This window comes from Tripterygium wilfordii, chromosome 20 (genome assembly GCF_013401445.1).
Source record: "Tripterygium wilfordii isolate XIE 37 chromosome 20, ASM1340144v1, whole genome shotgun sequence".
Lineage (NCBI taxonomy): Eukaryota > Viridiplantae > Streptophyta > Magnoliopsida > Celastrales > Celastraceae > Tripterygium > Tripterygium wilfordii.
In genome coordinates, this window is record NC_052251.1 from 10343317 (window position 1) to 10368988 (window position 25672).

At 37.5% G+C, this 25672-nt stretch overlaps 3 protein-coding genes across 7 annotated transcripts; 2 read left to right on the plus strand and 1 right to left on the minus strand.

Annotated features, from left to right (window-relative positions):
- The first annotated feature begins 57 nt into the window (after positions 1–57).
- LOC119986592 (ERAD-associated E3 ubiquitin-protein ligase component HRD3A) lies at positions 58–6404 on the plus strand. The gene is made up of 6 exons (XM_038831218.1): positions 58–684; positions 1317–1808; positions 2678–2893; positions 3962–4285; positions 4692–4934; positions 5882–6404. Exons 1-6 carry the CDS (start codon positions 112–114, stop codon positions 6104–6106), a joined length of 2073 nt encoding a protein of 690 aa, XP_038687146.1. The 5' UTR covers positions 58–111; the 3' UTR covers positions 6107–6404.
- A 244-nt stretch (positions 6405–6648) lies between these two features.
- LOC119986593 (protection of telomeres protein 1b-like) lies at positions 6649–13012 on the minus strand. 4 transcript variants are annotated; one of them, XM_038831220.1, is made up of 10 exons: positions 12848–13012; positions 11713–11792; positions 10347–10536; positions 9343–9407; positions 9118–9206; positions 8186–8467; positions 8030–8106; positions 7832–7890; positions 7258–7410; positions 6649–6981 (listed from the first exon to the last, which is right to left on the minus strand). In XM_038831220.1, exons 1-10 carry the CDS (start codon positions 12969–12971, stop codon positions 6766–6768), a joined length of 1335 nt encoding a protein of 444 aa, XP_038687148.1. In that variant the 5' UTR covers positions 12972–13012; the 3' UTR covers positions 6649–6765. The 4 variants fall into 4 exon arrangements, with proteins under 4 accessions (XP_038687148.1, XP_038687147.1, XP_038687150.1 ...); XM_038831219.1 differs by having other exon boundaries at positions 11713–11849; XM_038831222.1 differs by lacking the exon at positions 12848–13012 and having other exon boundaries at positions 11703–11835.
- Positions 13013–13246: 234 nt separating this feature from the next.
- Positions 13247–22231, plus strand: LOC119987449 (outer envelope protein 64, chloroplastic). Of its 2 annotated transcripts, XM_038832371.1 has the most exons (14): positions 13247–13368; positions 13414–13647; positions 14625–14777; positions 15077–15201; positions 15865–15990; positions 16169–16351; positions 16459–16603; positions 17574–17742; positions 17901–18035; positions 18212–18412; positions 19436–19563; positions 19635–19686; positions 21217–21286; positions 21812–22231. In XM_038832371.1, the coding sequence occupies exons 2-14, from the start codon at positions 13445–13447 to the stop codon at positions 21892–21894; spliced, it is 1773 nt and encodes a 590-aa protein (XP_038688299.1). In that variant the 5' UTR covers positions 13247–13368; positions 13414–13444; the 3' UTR covers positions 21895–22231. The 2 variants fall into 2 exon arrangements, with proteins under 2 accessions (XP_038688299.1, XP_038688298.1); XM_038832370.1 differs by having other exon boundaries at positions 13255–13647.
- Positions 22232–25672: the final 3441 nt, after the last annotated feature.

Here is a 25672-nt window from a genome sequence, read left to right on the forward strand (position 1 = left end):
CATAACCAACGTTTATATCACATTTTATGATTTACCCACCCAAAACGACCAAACTCGATAACTCTCCCTCCATCACCGTCGTTCCTTCCACTACAACACGGGAAATCGGAAATGCATCGCTCGACTCGCAGAAAATGTACGCAATCGCTCCTCCTCATTCTCCTTCTCTGTCTTTGCCCGCTCACTCTCTACGCTCGACCCTTCGTTCTGGTCCTCTCTCAGGACGACCTCAAAGATGGGCCCACGGCATCGTCAGACCCCGCCGATGCTGACTCCACCTCCAGCGGCGACTGGGACGAGTTCGATGATTCGGACTCGACGTCCGAGGAGGATCTCGACCCCGGCTCATGGCGCTCGATATTGGAGCCGGACGTGGTTTCGTATTCCGGCGCCGATCCAGGTGTTGTGGAGCCCGATGCGGCTGACTACTACTCTGGCGTGCAGAACATGCTGGAGGCGGTGAATTTGGGAGAGGTGCGGTTGATGGAGGAGGCTACGACAGAGATCGAGGCTGCTGCTGCGGCCGGAAACCCGCACGCGCAGTCTGTGCTTGGTTTCATGTACGGGATGGGGCAGATGAAGGAGAGGAACAAGGCCAAGGCGTTTTTGCACCATCATTTTGCTGCCGAGGGAGGGAACATGCACTCTAAGATGGCTCTGGCGTACACCTACTTGCGGCAAGATGTGAGTGATTTGATGACTCTTTCTCTGGATGTTGTGGATTTGTTATTGTAACTGAATTACGAAACCTAGTTAAATTAGACTGCAAATTTTGGCTTGTTTGGTAAATTAGACTTGCTTAGGAAATAAAGAGGCTTAGAACTTGGAAGCAGTTGAATTAGAATCACAGTTCGTTGGCTTCATCGCCATCAAGCCTTTTGAGGTCGGGTACATGAATCTGTACAATAAGTTAAGAAGAATCGGTTACATTAGTTCTCTTTATAGATTCATTATCACTTTCGATCAATCCTATTTTATGCATTTATTCCCTGCTTTATGCTACTGAAAATTCCAGAGTAGTTTCAATGAGTTTAGTATTTAAGTTTTTCTGAGGTATTTTAATTTATTCCAAACAAACATTGATTTTATTTATCTAGATAAATGACAGTAACTTGAGGACTGTACATTTGTTAGTTCACTAAAAATTTCTGTAGTAAAAATAAATGTTCACACACAAGTTCCTATTTTTGACATGCGGCTTCATAGTTGCTTCCTTGAATATGGTTTTATACTAATTGTGGTCAGATTGATTGCTTTGTCTCTTACTGTCATTGTTCACGCTGTTTAATTCTCTGTCTTATTTTATTTCGTTGCAGATGCAGGAAAAGGCAGTTAAACTGTATGCTGAGTTAGCAGAGGTAGCAGTTAATAGTTTCTTGATCTCAAAAGATTCACCTGTGATTGAGCCTGTTAGGATTCACACTGGAGCTGAGGAGAACAAGGAGGCCTTGAGGAAGTCACGAGGGGAGGAGAATGAGGACTTTCAGATTTTGGAATATCAGGCTCAGAAAGGGAATGCTGGAGCAATGTACAAAATTGGACTCTTTTACTACTTTGGATTGAGAGGACTAAGGCGTGATCATACCAAAGCCTTGTCTTGGTTCTTGAAGGCTGTAGATAAGGGGGAGCCAAGGTCGATGGAACTTCTTGGTGAGATATACGCAAGAGGAGCTGGAGTGGAAAGAAATTACACTAAGGCACTTGAATGGCTAACACTTGCCTCAAAGCAGCAACTATATTCGGCATATAATGGGATGGGATATTTATATGTCAAGGGTTATGGAGTAGAGAAGAAGAACTACACCAAAGTAAGATCATTTTTGGTTCATTTGACATATTCATTTACCATATCTATGCATATTTATTTTGTAGATCATGGACAGCAGGATTACATCTCTTGTGCAGTTTGTGGTCATAGTGTTGCATGCATGCCTGTTTGTTGTTCATGTTGCTTCAAACATTGCTTTTTAATTTGATTGGGTTAAATATGGCTGTCTTTGACATGTGTTTATGAGGGACTCCCTTTGTTTCCCAGTAAATAATGATACCTGGAGAGGAGAGACATTAATCTATAAATTCTGACATGCACATCTAGTGCATTGACCTTGACAGCCCACATTTAATCAATGATTGGATTGACCGTAATGCTATTAATGGAACTATGTTAACCCACTTACGCTATAGCTGCAACAGAGTAGTGAAATGCTGGTTGGGTCTTTAAGCTAAGTAAAATAGTGAGTTGAGGTAGTGTTACTGACTGATTGAGTCTACCACAAAAACGCTCATAAAATTAAAACATTCATGGAGTTTGTTTTCAAAGTGTGCTTGTATTTTTTTTCCCTCTTTTAATTTATATAACAATTCAGCCACTAAAATCTTTATTTCAATGCTATTTAAGTCATTAAGTGTTCCCAAGGTGTGCTTCTTTAATTGAGGTGCGTACTACAACTTTTCTGGCTGTTTTTCTTTCATTTTTATTCTGAACTGACTTTTGCTACAACTTGGATTTCTAGACCAGCCAAAGAGTAATCCTCCTGCCAATGCATGCAATAAACACACATGCAAGCACACACTATGATTTTCAGCTTTATGTGATAGAATTTGCTTTGTCTTTTTATAAGTTGAGTTTAGAGAGCTTGTGAGAATTCGTGTGAGAAACTAATTCTCTAATTTGCAGGCAAAAGAGTATTTTGAGAAAGCTGCTGATAATGATGAGCCTGGTGGGCACTATAATCTTGGAGTACTTTATCTGAAAGGCATTGCTGTTAAGAGGGATGTAAAGTTGGCATGCAAATATTTTATAGTGGCTGCTAATGCAGGTCAGCCAAAGGCATTTTACCAGTTGGCAAAGATGTTCCAGACTGGTGTGGGACTTAAGAAAGACCTCCACATGGTACACTTTTATCTTGCATGCTCATACCATTTCTTGAGTGCTATATTCTTGAGTGAATGCCCTTGGACCACCTTTTTTTTCTCCTGTCAAAACTCCCGTCTTGTCAACCTTTGTTTGACAGTTTGTTTCTTTCTTGCTAAGTGATGTTCCACTATATTATGTTGTTGATAAAATGTTGAACGGTGATGAGTGTCTTATACCACGTCATATGAAATTAACGAGGTTAAAATTTGGCTCATTAGTAGTTCTCACACTTTAGTGAGGAGAATAGGGAGGTAGGGGGGAAAGATGGTGATTAAAGGGTGGTTCAGTGAAGGGACTCTAGTATCGGCCATAATACTCAAAGATCTTAGGTTCGAATCCCCATGGTGCAATTTAGATTTGTACTAGTGGCCTATGGGTAGTTGCTAGTATCCATTATCTACTCTGCCAGGTTGGTACAATAAGTCCCAATTTTGGAGAGTTTATACTTCTTCCTCATTTCTTGTTGTTGGCTGACTGTGCCCATATGCAGCATGCATGACTCAATGCTCCTTTGTGTAAATCTTTTCTATCATCAATAGTTGAACACTCTTTTTACCTCAGTTGCATTGGGCGATCTTCATGAATTGTATTTTAATTTCATCATGAATGTCACTTGAACATCACCTTTTTCCAGACTCAACTTGCTAATGTTGAGTTTTCATAGAGTGGGTTTTCTGTCTAATCGCCAAAACTGTTTTTGGGCCTTGGCACTGCTGGTCACCTAACTCATTTTTCTCAATATACGAGAGAATTGTGTTCCTCTTCATTGATGTCAATTTGGAAGTCTTCAGATGCTACGCCTCTTTTGATCTCAGGTCATGTTTCTTTGCTTGTGAGTTTTCTGCTTCTCTTAGTAATCTAATAAGTAACAAACGTAATTATGATATCTGTCTTTGTTTTTGAGTTGACAGCAATTGTAGATTTAGCACCTAAATGCTTTTCATATGAACCCTGCAACTTTTTTACATATTATAATTTGTAATATGATGCACGTTTTTGTTACACTGATATACATGTTTACAACTATGCCTTGCTCTATCTCAGGCTACCGGATTATACAAACTAGTGGCAGAACGGGGCCCATGGAGTTCCTTGTCTAGATGGGCCCTGGAGTCATACTTAAAAGGTGATGTGGGTAAGGCATACCTCTTGTATTCAAGGATGGCTGAATTAGGCTATGAGGTCGCGCAAAGTAATGCTGCATGGATTATTGACAAATATGTTGAACATAGTATGTGCATGGGAGAATCTGGGTTTTGTACAGATGCAGAAAGGCATCAACGTGCACATTCTTTGTGGTGGCAAGCATCTGAGCAGGGTAATGAACATGCTGCTCTGCTTATTGGAGATGCATATTATTACGGACGGGTATGTGTCTCGTATCTAATTAACAGGGAGACGTGCACTGCTGGGAATCCAGATATATTTTTTCTTGGTTATACATTGATAAGAATAGCCTGCCCACCCCAAACAATCAGCAATTTGTCCGCTTTGGGCCCCTCACGGATTTGTCTCCCCAGGCCCACCCCATAATTGGCCCGGGAAGCCCGGTCCAGCAACCCCTGCTGGTCCTGGCCCGACCAACCATGGGACTCAGCCCACGGGCCCAGAACCTCAGGAAAACCGGTCGCTGATTGTTAGGGAGTTTGGCCTCCCTTATATCTTGCACTTCACTTCCACAACTAGGCGATGTGGGACGAGTGCATAACAAATATTCTCTGACCATTTTCCTTTTGTTTTCTTAATCCTAGTTTTGATTTTCCTCTCTTCTCAGGGGACAGAAAGAGATTATGTACGAGCCTCAGAAGCTTACATGCATGCAAAATCCCAATCAAATGCACAGGCCATGTTCAACCTGGGATACATGCATGAGCATGGTCAAGGACTTCCGCTTGATCTTCATCTTGCCAAGCGTTATTATGATCAAGCTGTAGAGATTGACCCTGCAGCGAAGTTGCCCGTCACCCTGGCACTTGCTAGCTTATGGATACGAAAGAATTATGCTGATAGTTTTATGGTGAGTCTTTTACTCTTTTGTCTGGTGAAATGCTTTTCCATAAGCATGGTTGCTAAACACTTTCCAATCTGCAAATTAATTATATTAGCCTGCTCACCGTTCAGTGTGAAAGTACTGCAGTGGGCTATAAGGGTATAACTCTTCTGGCTTTTACTTGCTCCATTAATTTTGTTGCAGTCCTGTTTGGCTGTTTTCCATACTGCATACAGTTTGATAAGTAAAGCTGAAGTCTTTACATGGGTTGTACTATTAGCTAGAACTAATTACCAATCCTCATTTTTGGAGATACAGCTTAATACAAGGATGTGATAGCCACCATGTTGGTTAGGGTGGAGATGCTTTATTTATTGTACATCGTGAGTCCCTTGTGGATGTAGTTGGGAATTGGATAAAAGTGTGTCAGGAATTAGAATCATTTGTTTTTGGGGGAAGATACAATCTTACCCCCTTCCCCTTTTGGGGTCACATTTTTTAGTTGGAACACCTTATATCGATGCATTGGGGTAAGGAAAGAATATGAAAAAGTAGCACAATAGTTTGATGAAAGGATTTTGTTCTCATTGGCAAACATACTGTCACTTTTACTCTTGTATTTAGATGTTGAATTGGGTTTCAGATCCTGAATTTGCTTTTCGTCAAGTATTGTCCTTAGTGAAAAAGTAGCCGAGGGAAATGAGATATTATCTTATTGTTATTTCTACATGTTCTGATTTCTGCGTCTCCTAGAAATTGGAGTATTATGTTTCTGGCATTATTTCAATTGGTACAGGTTTTATGAACAGCATGCTTTTTTACTTCCACTTTTTTAGTGCATACTAGATTTATATTTTTCAAAAAAATGTGCTCCTTTATTATAATTATTATAATAAAGTACCAAATGCCAACGTATTTCTTTCCTAGCCTACTTACTGATTGGATTTTTCATGGGTGTTGTATGATGTGCATAGGTCCAGCTGGTTGATTCTTTGCCCGAAGTCTACCCTAAAGTGGAAGCATGGGTGGAGAATGTGATCATGGAGGAAGGAAATGCAACAATTCTGACGCTATTTGCGTGTCTCCTTACAGTCCTGTACCTTCGTGAGCGGCAACGGGGGCATGCTGCAGTTGCGGCTGCTGGTGTTGTTGCTTTCCAAGAGCCACCTAATGAGCATGTTGCCCCTGTACCAAATTAGTTGTTTCGTGCTAATGGTCCTCGAATTGACAAGATTGTTTTTGCCTTCTCAGAGACGGTGAGCCACCTTTTGCAATATGGTGTACATAGTTTCGGTTCTCTGTGGTTTAAATTAATTGAAAAGTTCTACACTGTTGGGCTGAGCTCATTGTACCATAGTGAGACTTACGGGAGGAGAAAAAATGTATACTCTTGGTCTCCCATCTGAGCTGTGTCTAAATACCGTAGACAGAGTTAAACACATTCCAATTTTTTTAGTCTTTGGAAATAGAAATCTCAGACCAGTTCTGCCTTACTGATGCCAGAGGTATCGCTGTCTAAGAATCTCATAATATTTGTGATTATCAACAGTTGACGTAAGGGAAAGATTGACAGACCGAAATTTCCGACCTTGTTACATTTCCTTTATTCTTGTTTGCTGCTGATATCATATGTTTTTTTTTTTCCTTGGTACTTTCATTTGTCCCATGTCAAGCGTTGAGACTTTATAATTCTGGAGTTATATTTTGTACTAAGCAATTTATGGTATTGCCCACATACATATGTACCAACTAATAACATTAGAGAAATTTGTACAAGAACTTGAACAAGCATGTTTGCACATGGTTAGGCTTATCAAAAAAAAAAAAAAAAATGTTTGCACATGGTTTGGCAAAAGTCCTAACCCACAAGCTTCGTTCCAAAGATCCTATAGTGTCTGCTTCCCCAAATATCACTCTTGAAAAGGCAATAAGATTTGAGGCAACACTGAATCCACTGCGGAGTCCTCGGAGCATTCTCAATTTCCTGGCCATGCTCGTTGACAGCTACTCCAAGCAACTTATTTCGCTTTTTTGTTAATACATCCACAGAGGGATGACCTTCAAAAAATTCCTCCTAACATAGATGAGGAAATAGCGTCACAAGGAATGTCTAAGATAACATGTGTAACACTCTGAATATATACACACACAAACACGCACTGACAAACACGCACACAACAAGACTTTGCTATTCTTCATCGCCAGCACCGAACACTAAATTCAAAAATTATGCTAGAAGTTCATAATATAATTATGAGAAACTACATACAGCATGAAACGACACGACACAAATATTAAACCAAGATCTAGATGGAATAGTTACCCAAGTGGATAATAAACATGTCCTTACCCCATCTTCAGCATACACAAAGGCGTGGATTCTGGCAGTTGGATCCTCTAGTGTCAGCCTGATCCTGTATGTCCCAATAGGAGAGCGGAAATCCCCAGCTTGCCACGGAAATGCAGCTATAACCCGAACAATACACTTGAATTTAGCCGTAACCTGGAAAGTTTGCAAGCTATGAATTTACATGCTGCAAGACCACCCATTATTTCCCCCACCATCCACCCTCCCCCAAACCCGCCAAAAAAAGGGATTAAAAAAACCAAAACGAGCAGTTTCTAACTACTAGATGATCAGATTATAAGTCAAGCGTCCCCCATTGATGACGATCTTTGACAGCCCTTGGAGAGAGGGAAACAATGCTTTGCCCTTGAGAAGGAAAAGAAATGGGGACCTGGAGGGAAAACTATAAAATGGGAACAAGAGACAGGCAAAGGAAAGGATGTCTATAATTGCACAAGGTGCATGGTTCAAGTCTCACATTTATCATCTTTAGCAAAATTAACACTCTTTCATGGAAAAAGAGAGACTATTAAATATATGGCTAATTGAAAAAAGTGCAAGAAACTAGACATGATACCTTTGAATAGGTTATAACATCCATTAATGTAGCATAAGGGGCACCTTCATATTCTACTTCTGAGTGAGCAAAGGACAGGTAAATGTGAACCACCAACATAGCAGAGATCACAGAACAAAGAAATGGTGAGTTTAGGATAGTAGTCAAAAGGGAAAAATATATTTCGAAAGATAAAATTCATCATGAACAAACTGAAACCTGTAATTCGCGAAGGCATAGGAAAGCTCCAATAAGGCATCCGTTCTAATTCCACAGACAATCGCTTATCAAACGACCTGGCTCAAATAAAAATGAATCATATATTGAAATTTCTTATATATCATAAAATACATGCAAACTGAATTTGAGAAAAACCTTTGGCGCTCTAAAATTAGAGATTCCTGATCTGAAACATGCCGAAGCTTTGTGAAGCAAGTAATTGCCCCATGCCACAAGCCTGAATTCACTTCACACTTTAGGCTTAGAATTTTTGTCCATTTACCAGCAGTTAGCAAGTGGAAAATCTGTGTCTCAGCACCCTGGTCAGCAATTACCCTTAAAACAGTCCCAACAGTAGGAAATGTACAAAGTATCCCTCTCGACAAAGGCAAGGGATTTGATTGCGGTGGAATTTCATTACCCATTCCATCTTCTACCCTGGTTTTCAGGGTTAAATACATTCAAATGTATTATAAATTCAGAAGTTATATATCCAATAGAAAGCAATCCAATCAAGTGAATATATGTGTAGCACACATATTTGCTTCAAAACTGTCATTTGGGAGAACTTCAGGGCATAAACTAGTGAAGTAGCTCCTGAGTTTGACCCAAATTACACTTTAGTACCTATTTGTTCAAAACATTCACTTTCATTCCCGTGTATATACCCCTTTTCCCTTTCTTTTTCATAGCTTCCAGTCTTCCACCATAAAATCATACGAAATTTAGAAGGCCACAACACTACGATTTTGTCCTCTTTTTTTTTTACTGGAAAAAGGGGGGAACAACAGTTTACACTTAAATATCTAGCATCTCTCTCTCTCTCTCTCTCGACTAACAAATGATTCATGATACAAAACTACAAAAGCAATGGCAACAAAATTATAAATAAACTCTCAAAAAGTTCTAGCATTCCCAACAACTAGCGCACCATATATTCTAAACAACTAATTTTTATCACCTTTGGTTATTGGATCAGTTAAAGAGTAAATTTCTTACTTTTGAAGAAAGTCCACAGCCGTTCATGTACTCAAAGGGAAAAACAATCGAATACGATCAGCAATTATAGTTAGTTAACATCAACTTACTTTGTTTGAAGACTAGTTGGCGGGGCATCAGTGCCATCCCAAACAAAGGCAATCCTCTCATCGTTAACAACCTCACATATATGAATTACCTTAATCCAGCAAAAAGAGATGAAAGCACGAAGATTGATTAGTGCTCTGGAACAATCCAAACAAATGTGAAAATGGAAAAAAAAATTATCTTTAACAAACTCCAATAAATAATATGGGTGGAAAATTGGAAATTACCTTGCATACCAGATCAACATGCTGTCCTTCCTTCATCTCTCTCAACATTGAGTAGTGATTTGACCCTAAGAAGAAGAAATGTAATCTGAAGCTTTTGACAGCTTTTAATCCAAAAAAGACCGTAACTATACCTCATGATTCATGAAAGCAATTAGTGGAAAATTTACCAATCCAATGATCCCAATCTCCACATATAGCAGTAAGCTATCAGCACATTGCATAACAAATTTAAGTATTAATTGAAGTTTTCAAGGAGCAAGAGTGCACGAGAACCTTCATTTTTAGTGACCAACTTCCAACTAGCCCATTCCTCACCTATGAATTATCACCCCCAATCAAGCCATTATGCGCTTTAATCACTACAACAGAGCTTCTACCAACTTTTTGATGGAGATGTATCCGTCTATTGTCAGAGATCTTGTTTGCCGATAAGCCTGTCGTTAGAACAAGATTTTGGCTACAAAAAGCAGGCATCTTTTCCACTACAATACCCCAACTGAAACCTATTTTGATTGACTACCAAAAACATAGTTTGCAGTCTTCTGCAATTCAAGTCAAAGAAAACAACTCTCACTCACAAAAGAAATATATAGATCTCAAGTATGGTTATTCAAATGAGATATTGAGACGTGCAAATCTATACTAGCTTCAAATTGGCTGCTGCAAAAAAGTAGAATTTTATATAGGCAGGCCAGGCGAAGGGCAAGATGTAATGCAGCCTCACTCTCTGCATGGTGGAGAGGCTTTTACATGACTTGAACGATGACTTTAAGTTGTGGTCAAGCAACTTATCACTAGGCCAAGATTTTGCTTTTGTCATTGGAATCTACAATGTGGATCCTTCGTTATTGTATCAGCCTAAAGCTAATCCCTTCCACCCGTGGAAAGCTGGAAACATATATGACCTTTTGATCAAAGAAAAGTAGGCCCAGATTTCCAAAAATCAGCACATTCTGGAACAGTACATTTACAACACTTATGTTAAAATGGTTCCTTGAGCATACCTTCATCAAATTTAAAATCTTCCAACCATTTTCTCAAGCCTTCTATAAACTTCTTGTCCTGGCCCCTTGAGTGATACTTATAAGAAAATTGATAAGGAATGAAGTCCTGACTGTCTTTCCCCCCATATATAGCAAAAGAAGAATAAATTTTATTGAAAACAGCATTTACTTCCCCATTGTGAGCTTTCATCTGAAAAAAAATAAAATATAACTATATAAGAAATCATATCAATGTGGCAAATGGAACACATGCATTCTCCTAAGTTACTTTCACCCTATGCTCAGCCCAACACATCCAAAAGCTGGGATTGTGGGATGCATGATGCACATTGGGGACAAACAGAGAAAATTTTTCATCTTTCCTGATTTATAATTCATAACCATTAGTAAAAGGTCATTCAGAAATACCTTTACATACAGTACACAGTGGCATTTGGGAACTGTCCCATACAGAACCATCCCACCCAAAGATGGCAGGGAATATAATAAGAAAGTTTTGAATGTTAAATATAGCCCAAAGCAACAATTGAATAAATGAAGTTTCAGCCATCTTAGCAATAGTAAAAAAAAAAATTTTAAAAATCATCTGTATGCAGAACTCAACATACCAAAGGTAAACAAGTTCATGAAGAAAGGGAGCAGTAAACTGAATACAAAAAGTGCAACTCTAAAGGACCTAAGAGTGAGCTTGAAGGGACTTATAGTCAAAGCTCACCATATCTTTCCAACTCTTCAACAAACTATCAAGTTCTAGAACTAGAAGGGATCATTCCAGTATCTTGGCTTGAAGGACAGAGTTACAGTAAAGAGAGTGAGAATCCCTGATGGTCCTTAGAGCCTCTTTCCACTTTGGTTGGTCTGGTGGGAGGGATACCCATGGGTTGTCATTCCTTAACTATTCCATGTACAATCCCATTCACGACTTCTAATTGGCCAAGCCACCAAATGAGGGTCCCCTCTTGGCTGAAAGTTAAACTCATTTACCGTAAATAGTTTGCTAGCAGCACACAATTCAACAGTTTCAAGATCGATAGCTTTGCTGCCACTCTACATGCTAACTCACTTAATACCGCATAAACTCTTATGTCACGGTACAACTTGCCAACCTCATTTATGCTTCCAAAAATCCTTACTCTAAAATAACGATCTTGACCAAAATATTGAACTTCTCATGCATAAATGAGATATGAACCAATCAAAACCAGAATAGATGTCATGTTTCATAACTTAAGCTGAACGCGAAAAAAGGCATAGAAAGGGAGAGATGGAGGCAGAAAGCGGGACGCAAGTCACAAATATGATATTTGAAAAGAGAATACCACAGGTCTGGAACCATACTCAAAAGCAACTTTTTACCAGTTTATACCATGACACGGGAAAGCTGAATTATGTCCCCAGTTGATGCAATATGAGGAAGCTTTTCCTTGTCTCCAGCAAAGAAATTTACTGAAATGCCATGTTTTTTATATGATTGATCAATTATTTTGAGCGTACAAGACCAATCTGCAATATATCATAAGCAGTAGCTAAGCAAGACTAACAGAAAGTAGGCAGAAAATGACAATAAGTAGCCAAATAAAGCATACATGGGTAAATACATGATGTATATTTTGAGCAAGTATTTTGCATACATCTTAAAAGAGATAGACAATAATCAATTTAAGCATATCAAAAGACATTTTATGGTACTCATAATCAAGCAAACCCTTTTACCATGCAACAATTCACACTGTCATGAATTGAACAAAGAGAGTTGGAACAATAGATTTGAAGTTTACTACATGACTTTATGTGAAATAGACAATGCCATCCCAATTTCAAAGAATAGGCATGGGCATCACAAATCTTCCTAAATAGAGAGAGAGAGAGAGAGGATAATTGCTTTTCGACAAATGTCATCTCCTCTGAACTTTAAAATTTGAAGAAAATGACCTTTGGGGGGGGGGTCCCTCAAGAGCACATTTTCAAAAAAAAAAAAAAAACTCAGGATAAAATTGTAATGTTATTACTAACAAAAGGGCCAACTATACAACAGAGGATAAATGCTCCTTGTATGCAAAATTATTACTAAAATCCACTTAACCAGTATCCCCAAAGAGTACTTAAGATTTTATCTTTTATATTTCTTCTACCAGAACGCCAGTAAATAGCATCTTTCATACTCTGTAGGATATTCTAAGAAAACTCATTCCTTAGTTACTCGAAGATATGACTTGGTTTCAAGTATTAAGGTTGACTGGCAACCATCGACTTCCAGTTTAGGAATTCACTCAAGAATCAGAAGTCAATATCATTCTTAAACACAATCGAAGAGAAAGAATTCAAGGACATGAACAAGGGGCAACTGACTCAGTAAACATATTTATCAGAAACTATAATTAACCTAATACAACTCCAGGAGTATATCCAAAAACAAAATGAAAGCTAAATCGGAACTGAAGTTATGGAACACAAATTCAACTATCAAAAATCCATATTGTGTTTCATTCAAATTTTATTACCAGTGCCTTTGCTTTCCCTCGGCTGACCGAACTCGATGACCACCCCAATAAGGTTAACTTTCTGGTTGATGGAAGAAATGGCGTCCCTTAGGGCAAGAAACTTGTAGTCGTCTCTGTCCCCCATCCCCGTCGCTTCTCTCTCTCTCTCTGTGACTGTGTTTGGGATTCTCTCTCTACTGCGAAGGAGCTATATTCTTTCTGACTGCACAGATGGGCCGGGCATATTGTGAGAGCATAAGAGCTGGGCTGGACCACACTCCAGATTTGGGCCTCAATGGCGGCTCGACCCAACCCGATTGAACAGGCCGACGTATCGAAAATATGTGCGGCATTATTGCAATTACGGGAAACTTGGAGGAGCTATCCGATATTTATCCCTATAAGACATAGCTGCTCTGCTCCGCTACCATCTATCGGCAAGCCCAACCAAACTCAACACAAACATCCATTGGCGTGTGTCTAGGTTTCGCGGCTACTTTGCTTCCTAGTCACTCTCTCTATTATCTATTCAAATTCCTACTCTCTCAGTGCATAATTCCTTGTGTTCTAGGGTTTGTTGACAGGGGAGAGTCGTCGATATCGGTATCAGAAGCAGAGATGGCGCCTAATCCAGCAAATTTGTGGGTGTTGTTGGGGCTGGGGATAGCTGGGATTCTGTTAATGACGAAGAAGTTCAAGAAAGCAATCAGAGAAGACTTTGGCGCCTTCGTACAAAAGCTACAGCTGCTACCTCCTCCTCAGCCTGCACCTCCTAAAGCGCCTCACCCTCTCACTGGCCTCACCTTCGCCGTCTCCGACATGTGAAGCCACTCTTTCTCTGTTTTTTGTCTTTCAATTGCCGTTGTTTGTTCCGAGAGCAATGGATGGATTGTTGGCCTTCTTTTAACTTTATTCATTGTGACAGTGATTTTTATTGTGTTAATGATGGAAACGGGTTTTTTGTTGACAATTCTGGATGGAATTGATTTAAAATTTTCTAAGCACTTGAATTGAAGTTTTAGGACGAGACAAAGTGAAGAATGTTGTACTTGCATTTTTCTACTTCTCTCCACTTTTCTGTTAAAAGTTCTTTAAATTTTCATTCATTTTTGGTCCTGCTCTGGTTGCGTTTCTGAGATAACTTGAGTTTACTTGTGAGGACCAAAATTTTTTGAGATTTGAGTGTTGTTGTATGAGTTGTGCGGTTACATTATTGTCTAGTGTTTGCTTGCCTTCTGGTTGCTGAGGGAAGTGATGCATTTCACATTCTACATTTAATGCTCTTGCCTTCTGAGTTTGAAAAAATTACATGGAGTGACAGTGCGATCTCTATTGAGTGAAGCCTTTTGTGTCAAATGAATTTGAATTTTTGAATGTATTCAAATTGCCTTAATCAATTCAAATTGTGCTTGGTAAGACGAACTATGTTCCTCACAGTTTTGAGTTATTTGGAGTATGTGTGCTGTCAAAGGTCTTTGGTTCAATGACTGTGGGCTATAGGTGATGAGGATAGATTATCGATATCTGTCAAAAGCATTTTCAAACACAAAGAAGAACGGAGCTCTAGCTATATTGGACATTTTCTCGATTTTTCATCTCACTTCTACTAACTTATGCAAAGTGCACTCCAATTTTATTTATGTTTGTCAGCCTCTGTTATTTCTCGGTTGCTTTTGTGATATCTTGGTTGCCAAATTAATTAAAGTGGGTTTAATGGAGTTTTTCCAGTAAGTTCTCAAATCAAATTATTGGGATAATAATTGTCAACAAACTAAAAAATCTTCTATCGTGCTATCAGATTTGATATTGAAGGATACGTGACTGCTTTTGGTTATCCAGACTGGCCAAAAACACACGACACAGCTTCTAGGACATCTCCTGTGGTTTCAGCTCTTGTTGAAGGTGGCGCTACTTGTATTGGGAAAACTGTATTGGATGAACTGGCATATAGGTATGAAGCTCTTACGAGTTTTTTTGTTACCATGGACTGCTGATTCAGAATGTTCTTACAACCTAAGGAGTAAGGACAGGAGTTCCTGTTGATTTGGGGATCATTATGGACTTTATAATTTTAGATATTGCGTAGGGCATGGTTTGTTGCCCAATCGACCCAACAGTATTATTCAATTACTTCTTGGTCTCGCACATTAGGTTTTTTTAGTTAATCAACATGTAGAGTGTAGACTAGTTCAATTCCTGTGCCACTTGGATATATTGATTATTTGCTTCTCTGGTGTGTTTTACCTGCAGTATCAATGGGGAAAATAAGCATTATGGCACACCCACCAATCCTGCTGTGCCTGCTAGAATACCAGGTGGATCCTCTAGTGGCGCTGCTGTGGCTGTAGCTGCTAGTCTTGTTGACTTCTCTTTGGGTGAGTTTCCTTAGTTTCTATTTGGCATCTTATCCTTTTCCTGTTGTCTTCACTTGCTTAATGAGCATTGACACGTGCAACTCAAATGTTTCATGTGGAAAGCTTTTTGAGGGAACAAATATGTTTTGATCAGAAACTTAATGTATTTAACTCATTTGGGTTTGTAATTTGGCTCTCTTATGTGGTTATTTTTCTCTGTCTTTTGCCCTCCATTCCCCCCCTCACTACTCAAGATACAACTTCACTATCTGCAGCCTCTTTATGGTTTAATGATAAGTTGTTTTCTCCCCACCCTGTGTCTGTGTGTGTTTAGTCACAAATGTTTGCTCTCAAAGAAATCTGTGTGTTACATTAAACTTTGTTGGATGCCTTTCGTAATTAGCAATGCTGTAGGGATTGCCACATTGAATGTATCATTACTGTTTACTATACGTATGCCCTAGTATAAGGCAATTAATCCTCAAATGGTTAAAAAAATCTATCTAGTAACATTGCAACTGTGGGTAATAGATTGAGAAGAATGATAGGCAACATTAGAAGTAATACAAGCAATTCCATGGCCTTTGTTCTTTTAATAGTAGTTGATGTTACAATCATAAGATAATTTGAATATTATATTTCTGGATTTCATTCCGAGTCTCTGACACTATCAGTTATTTCCAGGTATAGATACTGTCGGTGATGTGAGAGTTCCTGCTGCATTTTGTGGTGTCATAGGATTCCGACCATCATATGGGGCTGTTTCTCATGTTGGAATTTTACCTGTTTCAGAAAGCCTTGACACTGTTGGTAGGTATCAGTTGAATTTCAGTAGCACTTGTCATAATTTACATTTGTAGGGTTGAAGATTATGGTTGTGGTTCACATTACTCGTTTTTCCTGTTGCTATTATTGTTTACCTGTGTTTGTGTCTATAGAATACCTTTATCAACCTTTTTCCTGTCTGACCTCTGAATTACTCTTTCAGGTTGGTTTTCCAGAGATCCTAATATCCTACGTCGTGTTGGCCATGTGCTACTGCAACTTCCATTTGCAGCCCAACGTAGCCCGAGGCCGATCATAATGGCCGATGATTGTTTTTCACTCCTAAAAATTCCTGTTGATAGGATTGCTCAAGTGGTGATAAAATCAACTGAGAACCTTTTTGGAAGTACATTCTTTTGCACGTCCTTTTTGACCACGAATTTCTCTTTGTACTCTCTCCTTTTTCCAGTGCTTTGGTTTTATACAATTACTTTTGGTCACCCTTTTTTTCAGGGCAAGTACTGAGGCATGAAAATCTTAATAACTATCTCACTTCTAAGGTTCCAAGCTTGAAAAAGTTTCAAAGCAAGGAAACAAATAGTGAAGTAAAAACTTCTTCGATAAGAATGCTTGGGAATGTTTTGCAGTATCTTCAAAGGTAAGTGTGCTTCTTTAGGATATGGATATGCAATTTGAAGTATTTCTGGGGTAACCAGAGTGTCTTTCAATGTTACCTATTTCCTATTATTCTACATTTTGAGCTTGTTGAGGCATTATCATTATGAAGCTCATTGTTTTTAATTTTTCTTCTAATGTAATCACCTAGTTTTGCAATTTATTTAGTTGTGGTGTTAAACATTTTTTTCACTTTGTGAAGAAGGTTTTTAAATGGTGGAAATGAATACACATAGTGGATTCCCTTTGAGCTTCACATAGACTCGTGTAGCCGACCCCAATCTTTGAGACAAAGGCTTGGATGATGATGTGAAGGAGGTTTATATAGTAACCTATTCCAATTTGAACATAATTTACTTCTGTTCTTGCTGTTTCTCAGATGGTAATTTTCTATAAATGTTGTATATGCAAACAGTGCAGATATCAAATGTCAGGAGTTTCATGCCATTATTTTTTTGGTTGTCTTTTTGGCAGTTCTTAAAATTTTGAGTTTCATGCAATTCTTGTTTGAAGATGTCAGAACATTAAGTTTTTCCATAGTTCTCGTCTCCACATTTTTATGGTGTTCAAAATATGTTAAATGTTGAAATTTGCCACTTCCTCACACTGAAAGAGTATCATCATTATCCGAGTCTTTATCCCAAAAGTTTGGGGTCGGCTACACGAGTCTGAAAAAATCAACGGGAATCCATTTTCGTGTATTCGTTCTGCCATCATTTCTATCTAGAATCATACTTTAATTGAATCCACTAAAAGAGTATAAGAGGAAAAAAGCTACACCGTTTCTTTTGGCTATAGTGCCTTATGTTGCATGGCGTTGCAGGAATCTTCTGGTTAGGAGTTGGGACTTTCACTATGGAGGATTTTGAACTCACTTGTCCTGTTTTCACCAAGGGTCCATGCTTTGATGTACAGTGGGGATCTGTTAACTAAGGCTTGTTTTCTGTTTACAGGCATGAGTTCAAATATAATCATGAGGGATGGATTAATAAGGAAAAGCCTATTCTCGAGGCTGCCATCTTAGCACAGATTCATGAAGTGCCAGAAGCTTCAGATGCTGATGTAGCCGTCTACAAATCAATTAGGAACGAAATGCAATCAGCTATCAACTCTCTCTTGAAGGTGAAACTCATAATGGTTGTTGGCTCCTGTGGTGTATGAAACAAGAGTTTTTTTTTCTACTGTGAAACTGTGTCAAGCAAGCATTATGATCTTTTTTCCTGCATAATTGACTGGTTGACATTGTTCTAATATGTCTGTTATACTTTATATTTCTTTAGGATGATGGGATTTTGGTCATCCCTACCACAGCTTGTCTTCCTCCCAAACTTGGTGCCAAGGAGATTGTATCCAATGATTACCAAAACCGTGCATTCAGTCTTTTGAGTATTGCTAGTCTAGCAGGCTGCTGTCAGGTAAGATGCTTTCTCCACCTTGCCTGCGTCCCTCTTTATATGTGCTCAAGTGCTCACACACTGTTTATGGGCACAGTAGTTGGTAAGAGATCATTGTTTAACATTTATATCAAACTTTAACTAATTGTTGTGCATTGCCTCGTTGAATGACAAAGTTGTGTTGTTTGGTCTTTCAGGTTGCTGTACCACTAGGTTATCATGACAAGTGCCCTGTTTCAGTGTCCTTTATAGCCAGACATGGGGGTGATCGCTTCTTACTGGATACCGTGCAGACCATGTATGCATCTCTTCAAGAACAGGCTGATATCATTTCCAAGTCCAAATTATCTAGTAACAGTGTCAGCCAGGAGCAATCTGCTGAGATTGCTAAAGAAAAGGTAAATTATCATTTTCTTCTCAAGTGTTCTCAGTTGTCAATTTGCGAGCACTTACCAGTGTGTCATTGCTTTTCTATACTTTTTATAAGGTAACGTTTCCCCCTGTTTCCCTTGGATTTTGTAATTGTTGCATTATAATTGATTTTGCATTGCATCACTATCAACATAGGTTAATCAAACCTCATTCAGAAGGCATGTCGGGCTGTCTCTTGACAGGATGAACTGGCTCAATATAACAGATTTATATTAGCTCATTTGCAATCCTGATATTGCACTGGTGAAATTCCAGTAGCCAAGGAACTTGATTTTAAGCATGAAAATCTTGGATACCCTATGCTTATGGTGGATATGCTCTTTCAAATTTATGTCTTGCTTCCTTTTTCCTGTTTCTTTTAGCATCAAATCCTTTAAGTAGTTGTGACTCACTTAATAAAATCTAGATATAGGGAGAAACTTTTGAGATATTAAATGCCTGCCATCCCTGAACAGTGAAAAATTAGTAAGGTGTATTAAGCGGTTGAGGGCTCTGTATTATGAGTTTAGCTGGAAAAATATGAACGTTGATAACATCGTCCTTGTAAGAATGTCTAATGTTCTTTCAGATATTCTTGGAACCAGCAACATGGAAACCATGTATGCCTTAGTGATTTTACCATGTTATGGGTTTTCTTAGTTCTGAATGTGATTAGAATGATCCTGTTTGACGTTGTGCTTACTTTTGTTCGGTGCAAAAGTAAAGATCCCATACTATTTTTTGGATGAAGAGTATTGTTTTTTAGCATTAGTGAGTATTCAAACCTTTGACTTGTTCGGAGGGGAAAAAAACACACCGTTATGTAGTCCATTTTGCAATATCTTTACTAAAAGAATAATAAAGGAAAGTTTTTTGTTATTTCGTTCTTGTATTGTTTTGCCATGATTTGAACTAAAGTGCTTGCACTATTTTTCAGTTTAAATCAGATAATGTCCTCTGCACTCCAACAGAAAATTTCTGAAAAAATATTTTCTGCATCTTTATTTTAGGGCAACCAAGCATTCAAAGACAAGCAGTGGCAGAAGGCCATCAGTTGTTACACGGAAGCTATCAAACTAAGTGGGAATAATGCAACCTATTACAGTAACAGGGCTGCAGCATACCTTGAACTGGGAAGGTATTTCTATGTTCTTTAGAAGAAACCGTGAATCAGTTTCCTGTAGCTAACAAATTTCTCCGTCGATGCAGTTTCCTCCAAGCAGAGGCAGATTGTACTAAAGCCATCAACCTTGATAAAAAGGTAGAACGAATATGTTATTGGGTTGTGCAATTGAGTAGTGCTAGTATTTTGAGCCATTTTTGGCTTCTCTTTGTGATCGACATTTTGAGCCTACGATCAGCATGGTTCTTAGAATTCTCTTTCTTACAGTCAAAAGGTGTTAGTCAATGTAGTGGAGTTCTTTTTAAATCTTGCAAGGGGATATGTGATTAGCCATAACATGACTCCAGCAATGTAGTAATCAATACCGAAGTGTTTTTATGAATATGAAAGAACTTTATCAAAGAACGCACCAAAGCGAAGAGAGTTCTGATCTTACTTTGGACTAAAACTTCTTCAGTTGTGGTAGTCTTGTTAAATTTTGAAAAACTTAATACTGATTCTAGTCAATCAGTGCAATTTTTCCCTTTTGACTGATAGACTGAATTTGGTGGTTCCAATGCCACTAAATTGGTAACTTTTTGAATGCCCATAGTTGCTTTACTGTAGCTTAGGTGGCAGAAGGATTGGTTGTTAATTAGCCGAAGATGGGTTGGGTTTTTCTTTTTTTTTTTGTTCCTCTTACTTTTGGCTTTGGTTAAACTTTGTATGGAGACTAGAAAGCATGATCTTTTGCAATCATATTAATGTGTGCTTGTGTGGATGTGTATAGAAATGGATATTTTTACATATAGGGTGAAATTTTATCCTAGTTATGCTTGGCTTGGACTTCGTTATTTATATTTTATGAGTTGATAGAGTCTTCTTATAGTGAAATTTGTTATGCCCCTTCATATGTATGTTTTTAGCATCTTCTGTAAGTCTCATCATTCTTGCTGGGCATTAGGATTCTCTTGTCGCTTGCTCTGAGGCTTATGGTTATCCATGCACATTTGCTCATTTTTTGTGTTTCAAAAGGAACTTGTGATTCACTATGGTTTGTATCACAATGTTTTAGGCAATTTCAGTTATTAACATAGCATAATATTTGTGAATCTAAATGTTATTGACCCTGGACATAGGGATCTGTTTCTGATAGATTTTAGATTTTGTTTTTCTCCTATTCATATTCAGCGTTGGTTTTACTTTGGAATGGTATCTATGCTATTATAGTTGGGTCGGTACACCTAACCCAATATGAGTGGCAGAAACTTGGCTTATGGCTGAGCCTGTGAACTCGTTGGTTTGGTTCATTGTCTGGTCATGAACCCCTCAATCTGGACTCAACCTATTTAGTATGAACACTCTCGACTGGGTTAATGTTTATTTTAGAAAAAATTTGGATTGGATCAGGTTCAGTTGGGAATGCTGCCTGACCTGGTTACTAAATTGATTGGGTTGCTTATCAAGCCTGGAGAATGGCTTCCTTAAGCTTTCTGTTTTTGGTAGGTTCATGGTGTAGGCTGGATTGTTTCAACGCTATTTGTGGTCTGAAATTGAGTCATCTCTTTTGAGCTCATTCAGAATTGGGAGGATAATTTCTTTAGATTATTAAAATCTCTTGGAAGAACAGTTTCCAAAGAAAGTTTAAGCTGAAGTAATTACTAAGCAACTTCTGCCTTTGAATTTCAGAATGTAAAAGCTTATTTAAGGAGAGGCACAGCAAGAGAGATGCTTGGCTATTATAAGGAGGCAATTGAAGGTAAGTTATTGGATCGATTTTTATTTTTTTTTTGTATTTTGTATGTACTAGTAATACCATTATAGGGTGAGTTATTAATTAGATTGCAGTCTCTGCAATCTTGTATCTTCTGGCTGATGAGACATTTATATGCAATTATGACAAGTGAAGAACCAAAGAAGAAAAGCATAAATTAAGGAAAAAATCAAACTTATTTGAGATGAATTGTAAGTTAAAAAAGTACTAGAACCTTGATTGAGCTAATAAATGGATCAAGACAGGGACCAATTCAAATGAAACTCCATCAAATTTTGATAATGTTAATTAGGGCGTAGTTTAATTTCAATAGGTAGATTGGGATTAAATTGCCTCTATTTTCCCAAAGAAAAAAAAAAGACAGAACATGTTTATGGGATCTAATAAACATTATTTGACTTTAAACCCTAAAGCTCTTTTGGTGCATTGGGGCTAATTTCCTCATTTGTTGTAGTTAAAACCAGTATTAGTGCCTGAAGCCACAGGACTAATGGCCCGCTCATTCTGCAGATTTTAGCTATGCATTGGTGCTTGAGCCAACTAATAAAAGAGCGTCCTTGTCCGCTGAGAGAATAAGGACCTTGTTTCGGTAGTGATTGAAGTGCAAGCAAGTTTCTGGAGGTGATAACCCAAATGATCCTTTCTCAACATTTAAACCCTTCGATGATTATGTTGCATTGGAGGGGACCTGCCTGGAGATTGATGATCACTGTGATCTAAGTTGCTCTACCAACGTGATATCTTCGTGGGTGTTCTCTGCCAATTAGAAGCCGAGTTTTTCTGTGAAGTTTTAGAGCTGTGAAAGGAATTTGTTTCATGATCTCAGCACCATTTTTTGCGATGGTGGTGTTTATTATTTCCCTGAGTATATGCAAGTACAATCCAATTTTGTTTATTTTAATGCTTTGCATGAAGAGAGTACCTTCCATCTACGGCAGCCATCGTCTACCTTTACTGTTCAGAATTTTGGGATGATCCATGAAAGACCTACATGGAAGAATCGGTATGCTCTTTTTAATCTCATGAATAAATCATCATTAATTTTGCAAATTTTTTTTTGTCTCAGTTATCCCAAATGCTCTGATAGACGCACATGATCCATGTGAAATCATGGGATCTACATGGTCTATATGAAATTGTATGAGTTCATCTCTGTGTTTGGAATAATTGTGACGGAAAACACTGGGATTGAGTACCTGTTTCCCTATCATATGAGGCCTGTAGCTAGCTCATTGTCTAGGATTGGAAAATATTTCTAGATCGGTAATCATGAAGACGTCTTCTGCTACGTACAACATATATTTCTCTTTTAGAAGAAAACAAGGTGGGCTGTGGTCTTGTACAAAGAAATAGGTGCAATTTTTCCTCTCTGTATCTGCTTTGTGGGTATAAGTTGGTGGCTTGATGCTTCTTCTAGTTTTACAAAATGACATGTTGGCTTTTATTATTTCAAGCTGAAAATGGGCCTAGACATTACTTTTCATGGGCCTATTGTTGGGACCCAAACTAAATCATGGGCCCTTATGCAGCCCAAATATTAGTCGTATTAGTGATTACCATATAAGATATTTCTATCTATAATTTATAAAGCATATTAACTTCCGAATGTTTCTGCCTAAGTTGCAGACAATATGCTAAATTACTGTGGCTCTAACTTATTTCGAGACTTGTTATCTAACATTTAATTAACACAATTCAATCAATTGACATATAAGTAAACGTCAAGAACCTCTCAAACAACGAACATATTTTTTTGGGTTTGAGTACTACGGAGACGATCTAAGGGAACAACTTTTGTGTGACCTGTGACCCAAAACGTACAATATTTATTGTTAGGCTTGGATTTCTAAGGACTTATGCTCAAAATTCGAACATATAAAACACTTAAAAATTGAATTAAGTTTTATGAAGAACATTTTTGTCGGATTTATTCACACATGAATATCGTAGAAACCTCAAATTTCTTGTCGAATAAAATGGAACACAAGAAAGATATAGATATAGTAGCTGATCAGTGAAGCTCAGGATGCAGGGCATGGATTCTTGTCCAGATTCATCAACAATAAAGTCTTTTAATTCCTTTACCGCCAGCATTTCAATCCTTGAGATTTTATATAGCTTAATTTTATCAAATGGCTCAACCATATTTTGATATTATCAAAAATTAAAAAAAAATAAAAAATTTGTGATGCGTCTTTGCATCCAAAAATATTATCCATTTTGGGATACCTCTGTAAACATTCTTCCAAATTAAAAAGGTCATGGATTGAGTAAGAAATGCGGGATAATTTTCTAGAATAAAATCGTAAGAATGTCCGTAGAGATACTCCGAGCAAACAATATATGATTTGTTTTATTATGCTCTAGACTCTAAAAATAAAAGGATTAGGAGGGTGCTTTGTTTATTTATTTTCCTTAATTTGAGGGCCATTAAAGTGAGTCTTGAACTACTCATCAACACGTGTGTATGTGCCTACATATCACAAATTAATAGTAAACCCTACTTTTTATAACTTTATCTACCAACACCAAAATATTATTTAAAAATTTTAGAAAAATATATTGTGACCGTAATAGTGTTTTTTTTTCCCTTTAAAAACAATTAAATTCATCGAAAAAATTAATAACAAATATGAACCATCCGATGAAATTTAAGTAACAATTTTTTTTTATTTCTTTGTAATCGGACCCTTAAAATCACATATTATATTTTTGAGAAGAAAAGACAATTTCATCAAAGATAATCAAATGCTACAGTAGGTAGAATCGAAGGAGGACACAATCAAAAAAACATCTTCGGACTATGAAAGAGCTAATTTAGCTAAATGATGAGTCACATAATTTACAGATCACTTATTATATTTTACATTTACCAATCTAAAAAAAAATTATACTCCTATATCTTTGGTTCTTCTCCCATTCCCCTCCTAATTCCAGGCAAAAGTCAATGTTGGATGTCTCTCTAATCTCTGTACAATTATCAAAACATTTAAACTAACCAAGATTATATCTTCTTTCAATAAGGAAAACATTAATTCCAATGCAATGAACATCCTTTTGATTTTTGAAGATTGAATTAATGGGCATTAAAAGGGATTTTATGGGTCTTTGTGAATGGTTCCCTTATCCACATAGTAGGAATTTCTGCACTCTTTTTGAATAAGTCTGTGCCTCGTCTCCTCCAAGAAAATTAATCCCTTAGTTTACCCATCCAAGAAAAATTAAGAGAAATCATATAAGACAAACGGCTGGATTTTGTGCCACTTTCTATACGAAAATGCTAAGAATTCCCGTGATTTTTGTTTTAATTATTCTAAATATTGAGATAGACGCATGTGATTCGTATGAAATCATAGATCCCATAATGTTCCACATATTCTATATGAAATCGTCCGTGTTCATCTCAATATTTGGGATGCCTAAGACAAAGAATAATTGGGATTTGTAAGATTGGTGACTCCTGTATCAAAAAAAATCAAAATATGACCCAAAAAAAAAAAGAAAAATTAAAGGAAGTAGTGGCATGCTCTTAGTCTTAGAGAACATAACCACCATGGCAGTGCGTGCAATTGAGCATAGTGTTTGGGGGAGACTGACTGACACGCCAATTCATTCATTCATTATTATATATGTTTATGTTCCCTTTTTTGGCCTTCATTCCATCATTTTCTTCTACGCATGCTTACTGCCCCCTTTTTGTTTTTCTATCGCTTCTAGGGTTTTTGTACTACTATCTCTTCATATTAAGGAGGATAATAATAAGTAAGTAATACTATATTTATATATATTTATACACTATATTTATATGTATTTAACTCTCCATTAATCGAGGTTTTTTTTTAATAATATTTATTTTCAAGACCAATAGGATGTTGGCGTGCATGCTAGCATGTTTTTTTTCTAATAAAAATGTTTATTTTTATAATAAAGTTTGCACTTCAAATATCTAATATTATTCTAAATTCGGACCCTCAGTCTCATGCGTATAGAAGTTTCCCAATTAAGGATAAGGTAAGTTGGATCAAAACTCAGTGCATGACCGCTCCCAAATTGTCAATAAAAATTGAATTTAAGACATTCTGAGTCCATCATTACTAAAGTTCTAATGCAATATTTCTTATCACCATTAATTCACAATTATTAGCATAATTGCACACGAACTGTACATGTCATTTTCTGAAGTAACAATGGAACATCACTAATGGTGGTAATAAATTATGACAAAACAATAACACTCATCATATATAGATATATATGTGTCATTCACCTTGATTTTTAACACTCCCAATTATTCCACTTACAGTAGTGTGTTTTTTTTTTTCATGAAAGGTAAAGCTAATCAAGAATGAAAGAAGTATAAAGTAAATATGT

Excerpts from the sequence above, each read along its gene's own strand:
- LOC119986593 (XM_038831219.1), bottom strand. The coding sequence starts at position 12,971 with ATGGGGGACAGAGACGACTACAAGTTTCTTGCCCTAAGGGACGCCATT. Across the intron at positions 8,468-9,117 it reads CCAACTAGTCTTCAAACAAA|GGTAGAAGATGGAATGGGTA; the intron begins GTAAGTTGATGT and ends CCTGAAAACCAG. Across the intron at positions 7,411-7,831 it reads ATGTTATAACCTATTCAAAG|GTTACGGCTAAATTCAAGTG; the intron begins GTATCATGTCTA and ends CAAACTTTCCAG.
- LOC119987449 (XM_038832371.1), top strand. The coding sequence starts at position 13,445 with ATGGCGCCTAATCCAGCAAATTTGTGGGTGTTGTTGGGGCTGGGGATA. Across the intron at positions 13,648-14,624 it reads ACCTTCGCCGTCTCCGACAT|ATTTGATATTGAAGGATACG; the intron begins GTGAAGCCACTC and ends TCGTGCTATCAG. Across the intron at positions 21,287-21,811 it reads TTATAAGGAGGCAATTGAAG|ATTTTAGCTATGCATTGGTG; the intron begins GTAAGTTATTGG and ends CTCATTCTGCAG.
- LOC119986592 (XM_038831218.1), top strand. The coding sequence starts at position 112 with ATGCATCGCTCGACTCGCAGAAAATGTACGCAATCGCTCCTCCTCATT. Across the intron at positions 2,894-3,961 it reads TTAAGAAAGACCTCCACATG|GCTACCGGATTATACAAACT; the intron begins GTACACTTTTAT and ends GCTCTATCTCAG. Across the intron at positions 4,286-4,691 it reads ATGCATATTATTACGGACGG|GGGACAGAAAGAGATTATGT; the intron begins GTATGTGTCTCG and ends CTCTCTTCTCAG.